The sequence below is a fragment of the Lathyrus oleraceus genome, chromosome 7, assembly GCF_024323335.1.
Source record: "Lathyrus oleraceus cultivar Zhongwan6 chromosome 7, CAAS_Psat_ZW6_1.0, whole genome shotgun sequence".
NCBI lineage: Eukaryota > Viridiplantae > Streptophyta > Magnoliopsida > Fabales > Fabaceae > Lathyrus > Lathyrus oleraceus.
The window spans coordinates 196,104,342-196,115,564 of NC_066585.1; the positions used below are offsets into that span (position 1 = coordinate 196,104,342).

Consider the following 11,223-nt stretch of genomic DNA (forward strand, 5'->3'; position numbering starts at 1 on the left):
TTTCATAACCATGCTGTAGTGTTACTCTCTAAATTTGGTTAAAGTAGTATTATTCTGATAAGGAATACTATAATTGTGATGTTTCCACAAAGTCTGTCAGAATTGCGAACCAGATTGCTAAGTGCACCTGCTGCATTTGATTTGGTTTTGTCCTCCTCTGCTATTTGCAATAAATTTTCCAGATGAGGAATCGACCTCCTCAGCTCTTCATACAACACATCATTGTGGTAAGCCACATTTCCAATCTAAACTCAGGTACGGGACAGCGGATTAAAAGACATAGAAAAATTATAATTACAACACATACTCGATATAGGAAAGCATAAGGGTGATGGTATATGTTCTAAAAACAGGGAGGATATAGTAACCATTCTACATAAGTTGTTGAGTGTTAGTAACACACTAACTAGTTGCACAAGAATTTAACAAAGCAAAACACTATTGGCACTTTAATTTCTTTTTCTTTTTGTCGTTCTATCTTTTCTTTCATATCTTCTGCTATTATATTCGGGCATGCAACTACAGTTAGATACCTCACTTCCATTGCTATCATACGTAACTGCTTCATCGTTAATAAACTCATACTACAAAAGAAATTTTAAAAGACTTTCAAGAATGAATACAGGGAAAGTTAGAAGATGGGATGCATAATGAACCTCTCATGAATAAACTAATTAAAATGCCTTCACTCCAATGATATTGTTCTGGTCTGCATAATGAATCTCTCATGAATGAATACAGTGAAATACTTTACCTGCTTATATGAATTTGGGCCTTTGCCATGCCACATGAATTAAATATTCCTGCTGCACTTAAGGTCACTTCAGATGTAGTTATCCAGAAAAATTGCAGAATTTCAAGTGTACGTTAAATGAAAAATATTGTTCTAATTAAAATATGAACTCTATACCTTTCTGCCTTCAAAATTTGACAATGTAACATCATTGATGGAGAGCAACTGAGAAGTTGTTAGTGTCTGACTTTGAATGTATGCTGGTTTCCATGGAGGAAGAATATTCATAGTCTCACTATGAAGCATTAAAACTACCCAGATATTTTCTTCTGCTTCATTGCAGCAGCCTAGAAGTCTAACAAGGTCACCATGTTGAAACTTATAAATGACCTCCACTTCATTTAAAAGGGAAAGGTTTTTATTATCTTTTCAACCTTAAACAATAGTATTTAGTTTTCAGTTTGGAAATTAGAACCAAGTGTTTGTTATAATTCAGCGTTGTTCGCTAGTTTTGCTTCTGAGTTTGTAAAATTAGTTTGCTAACTGTGTTTTTAGTTGTCAATTTAGTTGTCACTAACTTAACACATTTATGATCAAAATTATGGTTTCCTCACAAGACTAGTTGTATTATTTATAAGAAACACTAGTTGTATTATACTTGTAAGTGCATCTCTTAACTACAATTCTTTTTGTTCTTTACATAGTTATGGATCGTAGTTGGATGCAAAAAAATCGCCTATCCGAGGAGTATAAGAAAGGAGTGTTAGAGTTTTTGAAATTTGCTGAAACTAATCTTCCTGAAAGTAATGGAAGATTTCACTGTCCTTGTGCTAAGTGTGTAAATATTGCACCTTTAGAGGCTCACATCGTATGGGAACACTTAGGAGTTAACGGGATTTGTCAAAATTATACAAAGTGGATATGGCATGGTGAATTGTCTGACGCGCCAAAGGCCTCTCCTAAAGAAGAGTTTGATGTAGAGATGGGTGATCGTCTAGAAGATATGATCCGTGATATTGGACAAGACTCTTTTCAACGGGCAAATATACATGATACTCTTTGCAATGACAGTAAAATCCCTTTGTATCTAAATTGTAAAAACTTCACACGACTGTCGGCTGTGCTAAGATTGTTCAATTTGAAGGCGATTAATAGTTGGACAGATAAAAGCTTCACACAATTGTTAGAGTTGTTGAAGGAAATGTTACCGGAAGAAAACATGTTGCCGAACCGGGCCTATGAGGCAAAAAAGATATTATGTCCAATGGGTATAGAATATAAGAAAATACACGCATGCCCTAATGACTGCATATTGTATTGGAAAGATAATGAAGAGAAAGAAAAATGTCCCAAGTGCATGACATCACGCTATAAGAAGAAGAGTGATGATGAAGGTTGTGATGTGACCACAAAGGGTCCTCCAGCAAAGGTGTTATGGTACCTTCCAATTATTCCAAGGTTTAAGCGATTGTTTGGTAATTTAAATGATGCGAAGAATATTAGATGGCATGCAGAAGAAAGGAAGTGTGATGGAAAAATTCGGCATCCAGCCGACTCTTTGCAATGGAAGAAGGTTGATACTTTATTTCCAGACTTTGGCATTGAACCAAGAAACCTTAGGCTTGGACTTTCTACTGATGGAATGAATCCATATGGTAGTTTAAGTAGTAACCATAGTTCATGGCCCGTTCTCTTGATTATCTATAATTTATCTCCTTGGTTGTGCATGAAGAGGAAACATGTTATGTTATCTATGATGATTTCTGGACCAAAACAACCAGGAAATGACATAGATGTTTATCTAAGCCCGTTGATTGATGACTTAAGAAAGTTGTGGGATGAAGGAATTGATGTATTTGATAGTTTTTCAAATGAAACTTTCAAATTGCGGGCTATGTTATTTTGCACCATCAATGACTTTCCAGCTTATGGTAACTTGTCTGGTTATAAAGTTAAGGGGCATAAAGCATGCCCTATATGTGAAAAAGATACATGCTACCATCAATTAGAGAAAGGAAAAAAGACTGTTTACCTTGGACACCGAAGATTTCTTAATCATAATCACCCATATCGAAGATTGAAAAAGGCTTTTAATGGATATCAGGAGTATAAAGTTGCCCCAAAGGCCTTAACTGGAGAAGAAGTCTATCATCGGGTGAGGAACATAAGTGTTAGTTTTGGAAAAAAAACAAAAAAAGATTACAAGTAATAATATATGGAAGAAGAGTTCAGTGTTCTTTGACCTTCCATATTGGTCCAGTCTTGATGTAAGACATTGTATTGATGTAATGCATGTGGAAAAAAATGTGTGTGATAGTGTAATCGGAACACTTCTTAATATTTAAGGTAAGACCAAAGATGGTTTAAATTCTCGTTTAGATATGGTTAAGATGAAAATAAGAGAGGAGTTAGCTCCTCAACCAAGAGGTAACAAAACCTATTTGCCACCGGCGTGTCATACATTGTCAAAAGAAGAGAAAAGAAAATTTTGCCAGTGTCTACAAGGTGTAAAAGTGCCAAATGGATACTCCTCAAATGTCAAAAGTCTCGTGTCAATACAAGATCTCAAACTAATTGGTTTAAAATCTCACGATTGCCACATTTTGATGCAACAACTACTACCTGTGGCTATTCGTGGCATCTTGCCAAAAAATGTCCGACATGCCATAACTAGATTGTGCTTATTCTTTAATGATATTTGTAACAAAGTGATTGACCCTGATAAATTGGACGAGATGGAAAACGAGTCAATTATTATCTTGTGTCAGTTGGAGATGTTTTTTCCTCCTTCATTTTTTGACATCATGGTTCACTTGATTGTTCATCTAGTTAGAGAGATTAGATTGTGTGGTCCTGTTTATTTAAGGTGGATGTATCCTTTTGAACGATACATGAAGATATTGAAAGGCTATGTGAAGAATTATTATCGTCCTGAAGCATCTATTGTTGAAAGGTACATCACAGAAGAAGCCATTGAATTTTGTACAGACTATTTGTCAGATGCAAAACCTGTAGGACTACCCAAGTCTCGTCATGATGGAAGATGTGACGGTAAGGGTACACGTCTAAAGGTTAAGCATATGGGCGAAGGGGAAGTTTTTCAAGCACATTTGTATATATTGAATAACACTGACGAGGTTCATCCATACTTGAGTACACATCAAACCATTGTCAAAGCTAAAAACCCTCGTATGACTGAAAAATGGGTGTTGAAAGAGCATAACAGAACATTCTCAAAATGGTTTAAAACCAAGATTATGAATGATGATAATGCTTCTGATACATTAAAGTTTCTAGCATACGAGCCTAGCTTTAATGTTTTATGTTGGAGTGGGTACGATATAAATAAGTTTTCTTTTTGTACAAAATCACAGGATGACAAGAGTACCATGCAAAATAGTGGGGTAATGATAACAGCTTCTTCAATGCACTTTTCTAGTTCAAAGGATAAAAACCCTGTCTTGGCATCCACAGCTTACTTTGGCGTTATAGAAGAGATATGGGAGCTCAATTATGTTAAGTTTAAAGTTCCTATTTTTAAATGTAAATGGGTTAATAGTAACAATGGTGTGCAAACTGATGAATTAGGATTTACATTGGTGGACCTTGATAAGGTAGGATATAAGGATGAACCTTTTATCATGGCAGCTCAAGCAGTACAAGTATTTTATGTAAAGGATCCCTCGAACACTAGGTGGTCTGTTGTCCTCCAAAGAAGAAACATGAATTATAGTGATGAAAATGAAGATTCAACTCTAGACATTGATCACAATACTTCTTTTTCAACACAAAGGCCTTATTTTAATGATGAAAATGAAGTTGATGATGTTTATGCCATTCGTTATGATCATCAAGAAGGGATTTTGGAGGATAATAACAAATAACCAAGAAAAACCATCTATATTTTACTAATAACTATATTTTAGTTAATAAATTGTTATTATGTTTATTATTCATTTTAATTTTAGTTTTGACTAATATTGTTTTCTCTCTAAACAGGAATTATGGATAAACCATCTAGCTCTTCACCAAAAAAAAAGAAGACTAGAGGTGTCACAGCATTGCTACGTTTCATTGCCAAACTTCCTGATGGTGAAAAATACCAAATTGATTTTGATCCTGATACCTTCCAACCCATTGGTCAGTATGCTGCAAAGTTTAAAAGTTATTTGTCATTCATTGCACGTAGCAAGGTTAGTATAAATGAAAAGCAATGGAAAAAGATAAGCGATAAGTTGAAGGACGTGATATGGGACGATATCATGGTATGCATTTTTAATTAATTATTTTAAAGTTATTATCTATAATTGCTTCAATTACTAACACTCCTTATGTTTTGAAGTGTAAGTTCACTTGCCCCACTGATAAAGAATTTAGGAAGCATTGGTTTGTTTATATGGGGGAACGATTGAAGCAATTTAAGACATTGCTCTCAAATGTCTATATATCTGGGAAAGGAGATAAGCATGGAAATACAACTCCATTTGAAAAGTATAAATTTATCAAAGAAGAAGATTGGGATTTGTTTGTCCAGACTCGACAAAAAGAAGATTTTCAAGTTAGTTAAATTTGTAGATTTATTTTTATGTTATCTAAATTGATTTGGTTTTTGACGTTTAGTTTAATGTGATTTATTTGTAATAGGAGAAAAGGCTAAAAGGAAAGACACATGCATCAAAGAATATCCACCCTCATATTTTGTCTCGTGGTGGTTATGAAAAACTTAGGGCCACCGTAATGGAAGAGAGGAGGAAAAAAGTGATTGAAGAGGCCAAAGGTGATGAAAGTTTGATGGTTGACCCTCCCGAACTAAAGCGATATGAGGCATGGTTGATGGCTCGACAGAAGCCATCGGGAAATTTTACATCTGAGGCAACAAACTTAGTAGCATCTAAGATTGTAAGTAATAAAAGATTTATTGATAAATTTAAATTTCATTCATAACTTAGTAATCATTTTACATCATTTTTATATGTATCTAAATGTTTTAGGGAGAGTTAGTGGAAAAAAATACACAAGGTACTATTGTCTTTGAAGGGCGTGACGATATCTTGACTGTTGCCCTTGGAATAAATGAACACCCTGGTCGGATCCGCACTGCTCCTAGGGGTGTGGGCTTTAAGAAATTCTATGGAAAAAGTTCACGCTCCACCTTAGGAGGTGTCTCTCAAGATGACCTTCTAGCCCACCTTCAAGCCTTGGAGCAAAAAATGAATATAGATTTCCAACATAAATTACAAAAACATCTCCAACAACAAAGAACAGAGCTCCAACAACAAATGCAAAAAGAGATGCAAGAGGAGAGAGCTCAAATCCAACAAGGAATGAAACTCCTACAACAGATGCAATTGGAGCTCCGCTCCGAGAGGCCTAAAGAGATGTTTATAAAAGAGGTATGCGTAACTGGATACAATTAATCTACTAAAAATTAGAAAAAAATTAATTTAATTAATGTTCACTTGATACAGCATGTAGAATCTGTGGGTACGAGCACTAACGGAAGTTGCTCAAAGGTTATGACTACTGAAGATTTAACTAAAAAAATGGATGCTTCTGAAGATTACCTCAAAAAGATTAACAATCTCAAGGAAAATTCATTCTCTCTAGATTTGGATCATGAAACAAGTGAACTCTCAGTTTTTATTGATAGGGTGGATCTTAATGAATTAACTTCCGGTATTAAATGGCTATCCACATCTATCTTGTCTTTATGGTGCACGTAAGTATCATATTCTATTGTTAGTTATTTTTTTATGTATCAAATATAATTAATATTTGTTTCAAAAATTTAGATATCTACATCGCATGTGTATCTCCAAGAATTTCAACAAACTATTTGGGTTTCTCGATCCAAATAGGATACTAGTTCACACAAAACCGGCCGAAGTTATTCAAACATACATACAAAATAAGTTGGATGGAGAGCCAAAAAAATGTTATTTAGGACCATTGCTAAATAGGTAAGTACATGTTTCCTTCAAGGTTTTATCGTTTTTCATATGTTATTTTGTAATATTTAAATTTTATTGATTCTAACACTTTTTTTTTGTAAATTTACAGCAATCACTGGCAATTGTTTGTCATTTGTCCTGAAGATAATATTATTTTTTGGTTTTGTTCATTAAACAGATCTCCTAAGAAAAATATTAAGGTCATATTGGAGGGGTAAGAAGCCTAAATAGAGAGATATCATTTATACTAAATTTTTGTACACATAGTCTTTATATTTATAACTTACTTCGTTGACAACTCTTTTATCAGAGCTCTAGAAGGTTATCATTTATTAAGAGGTATTAAGAAGAAGAAGCCTAATTGGAAGAATATTATGGTAAGATTTGTTTTACTATATTGTCGTTTCTTGGAATACTGGTGTGTTGGCTTGATTTTTTAGTTCTTGAAAGATACCATTTATAAAGAGGTATTAAATGCCCATATATCTTGATTATTTATATTATTATAAATGAGATAAAGAAAAAGAAAATTCCGATTTTATAATTGCAAGTGATATATTTGTAAGTTATCATTATAAACATGTAGTATATTTATTACTGAATTGCACTTATGGTGATAAAATTATAGTTGTACATGCTCTGAACCAACTAAAATTGTATGTGTTTCTATGTCGAGTGAAGAAAGTTAGTGTTGGTACAAATTTTGTGAAAAAGGAAAAAAGTTTGTGATGTTGTTGTTTTTGGTGGCTTTAATGTAACTAGGAGTTTATATGCAGTGGCATCAACAAGATAACGGATGGGCATGTGGATATTATGTCATGAAAAATATGTTTGACATTATTGATGCTTGTATTGTTGAAAGATTCAATGAGGTATTTTATATTACATATATTTAATGAAAAACATGTAAATTATTGTTTTAACATGTAGTTGTTTAATTTATTATATGTTTGAACTTGCAGATATTCACAGACACCTCATCATATGAAAAAGAGTCAATTGATCACATCCGACAACTTTGGGCTCAATTCTTTTTGCAAAAGGTTGAAGAGCAAGAGAACCAGGAAAAGAAAGATTTAATGACAAAACAGAAGCGATTAAAAAAAACTTATATATAGATATATTTTTGTTCCATGAATGATTTATTGGTACAAGTTACATGAACAAAGTGGTTGAATTTTTTTCTTACATGAATACAATTTTTGTTGATGTATGACTTGGTGCAAGATTCTAAAGATTAGAGAAATGTTTGTTTTGGTTATTTTTTTTTTTATTGAATATCCAGGAATATATAAAAATATTTGGTTTAATGAAATTTCAAATAAAATATTTTTAAAAAAATTGAGATATTTTACACCCTTCATACACAAAATAGGGTGTAAATGTGTTAAAATTAAATGTAATTATAAGATATTTTACATTTGATATATCAAAAATAGGGTGTAAATATTTGTCATTTTACACCCGTTTGAATTATAATAGGGTGTAAATTCGTTTAACTTCAATGTATGTAGGTGACAATTTACACCCGTTTTATATTAAATAGGGTGTAAATGTCCTAAAATTCAATGTATATATCTACCAATTACACCTTTTTTTATCTAAAACAGGGTGTAATAGGTGACAATTTACACCCGTTTTATATTAAATAGGGTGTAAATGTCTTAAAATTTAATGTATATATCTACCAATTACACCCTTTTTTTAAATCTAAAATAGGGTGTAATATATTCTCTTTTTACACCCGTTTTAAAACGGGTGTAAATTCTTCATACATATCTCACCCTTTGAATTTACACCCTATCATAACGGGTGTAATATGTATAAAAAACGGGTGTAAAATATATTTTAGAATTTCCTACAAAAGATGTTATCAAAGTCAATAATGATGATCAATAAGAACACAAAGAGGAATTTAACCAATAAGAGAAGAATCAAAATTATCTTCCCCAAGAATGAAGAACCCATCACGATCACCCAATTGACAAAGTTATTGGTGATATAAGTCAAAGAGTTACAACAAGACTAAATCTCCATGATGATTGCTTGAAAATTTATTGAACAAAAAACATCGACTTATGGTATCCAAAAGGTAGCGCATGTGATTTAATTGGTTATGTTGACATAGATTATGCATGTTATAAAACAAACTGGAAAAACACAAGTGACACATGCCATATCCTAGGAAACACACTCGTATCGTGGTCCTGCAAGAAGCAAGCATGTGTGGCTCTTAGTATAGCTGAAGTAGAATATATTATTGTATGAAGTTATTGTGCATAAATTGTTTGGTTGAAACAACAACTTTGCGACTGTATCGTGAACCTTGGATGCATTCCGTTTAAATGTGATAATACAAGTGCAATCAACATAACAAAAAATCCAGCCATACACTCAATGACCAAACACATAGACATTTAACATCATTTCTTACTAGATCATGTGATTAAGGGTGATGTTGAAGTAACATTCGTGGATACTTATAACCAATTTGTGGATATTTTCACAAATCCACTTGCAAAAGAACCATTCTTCAAGATTCTAAGAGAATTGAAAATATTTGATGAACATGATGTTTGATCATCACACAATGGAAGTTCTACCATCATTAATGGATAACATGTACTCTCTTCTCAAAATATATAAGGTACATGTTTATGTTTCATTTTAAATAAGTTAATTTTCATATCATATGTGAATTATCATGTGTTTATTATCCTTCTTGATTAAAAGTCTTTTGTAAACATGATTACCTTCAATTGTATAAGATATATGATTATGTTGTGGTGTTACATGCTCTATTTCATTCTGTCTAAAAAAATTCAAATTTTTACTGCATGTAACATGTTACACAGTTTGTCGTTAACCGGTTCATGGTCGAAAATCTGCCTTTTTCTGAAACTTTTTCACTTGGGCAAAATTCTGTTTTGTCTAAAATAATCTTTTGATTCAAATTTTGTGTTAGTATAAATTTTGTATTACTATAATTATGTTTTACTTTTCAATACTATCTGTTATCTTTTTCCCCTTCCTTTTTATAATGACAAAGGGGGAGAAGATATGTGAGTGTTTGTATCCTTTAACTTATGCAGAAACAAAGTATTCATATTTGCTATTTATTATGAGGGAGTTTGATCAAGGGGAAGTTATCAATGTTATGGGGAGCACTTTCTAAAGAGATTTTCAAATACTCTAAGATATTCAAGCATTTCAAGTTTCAATGGTTGTCATCATAATAAAATGGGAGATTATGAAGACAAGCTTCTCCAACATTGTGTTTTGATGAAGACAAGTGTACTATCTCTAGTTCATGTACATTATCAAAGGATGAGAAAAATCTCTATGACTCAAGCTATGGTATCAAGACTTGTATCTCAATCAACATTGTCAAGACATTCTTGGAACTTTAAAGATTGATCACTTTGTTAAAGGTACAAGTTACAATTGTTCATGTGTCTTACCATAGTGCTCAGAAATTTCATATTCAATTCATCTTGATGCATAATATGACTTTTTACATTAAATGGTTTAGCATCTAAACATTACTTAAATAAATTTTCATTTCATCAGGTGTAACCGGTTACTCATTCTTGCTAACTAGTTACCAAAATGAAACTTTAAGTGTTTTTCAAAACTGCATCAAGTGTAATGTGTAACACCCGAGACACTCCTAGCATCATGATGCATGACAATGAGACACTCCTAGCAGCTTCTAGGGAAAACCGAATTCACATCGGAATGAGAGGGATCCTGAGGTTATGCAGGTATGGGACTGCATGGTTGAATGAAGGCTTATAAGGATTAATTGGTACTACCTATACCAACAAGATGCATCTTCTTTTCGGTAGCCTAACCAATAAGAACTCTATAGTTAAGCGTGCTTGACTTGGAGTAGTATTGGGATGGGTGCCCTTCTGGGAAGTTTCCTGGAAAGCGTGCGAGTGAGGACAAAAATATGCTGAAAAGGCCCGTGTTGGTTTGTGGGGTCAGTCGATAATCCTGAAAGCAGTTTGGGGTATTACATAATGGGTTGACCAATTTCTGTTAACCGGTTACACCTTCGAAAAACTCAATTTTCATAAAACGCTTTAGCTGTAACCGGTTACGATTATGTGTTAACCGATTACCACTAAAATAATGACAATTTTTGACAAAAAAAATGATTCCAACGGATACTAAATTTCACCTACCAATCAAGGCATTGATTCATGGTATTATACTCATTCCTACAAGTATTATTCATGTATAAATACCTAAGGTTCCAAGTTTTGAAAACACACCTCTTTAGTTACAATTCAAACCTAATATCTCATCTTTCAAAAACAAGTGCCTTGTGTCATAAGTTTTTGACTAAAACTTTCTGCATTCATTTTCATTGCATCAATAAAAAAGTTTCATCATTTATGTTTTGAGAACTTGTGTAATATACTTGTGAATTCTATACTTGAAAGGTAAGATCAACTCAAGAAATTTATATACATCATTCAACTTCAAACTTCTTGTAAAAACTCAGATTTGTGTGTAAACCTTGTTGTCCAG

The 11,223-nt window shown here is 32.9% G+C and overlaps 2 protein-coding genes across 2 annotated transcripts; both read left to right on the forward strand.

Annotated features, from left to right (window-relative positions):
- Nucleotides 1–1,439: 1,439 nt before the first annotated feature.
- On the forward strand, nt 1,440–2,942 carry LOC127102883 (uncharacterized). Its single transcript, XM_051040204.1, has one exon. It carries the CDS (start codon nt 1,440–1,442, stop codon nt 2,940–2,942), a length of 1,503 nt encoding a protein of 500 aa, XP_050896161.1.
- A 1,795-nt stretch (nt 2,943–4,737) lies between these two features.
- On the forward strand, nt 4,738–7,802 carry LOC127102884 (uncharacterized). Its single transcript, XM_051040205.1, has 11 exons — nt 4,738–4,998; nt 5,076–5,291; nt 5,378–5,632; nt 5,725–6,126; nt 6,202–6,452; nt 6,526–6,693; nt 6,794–6,898; nt 6,995–7,102; nt 7,313–7,368; nt 7,447–7,556; nt 7,647–7,802. Exons 1-11 carry the CDS (start codon nt 4,738–4,740, stop codon nt 7,800–7,802), a joined length of 2,088 nt encoding a protein of 695 aa, XP_050896162.1.
- The last annotated feature ends 3,421 nt before the right edge of the window (nt 7,803–11,223 follow it).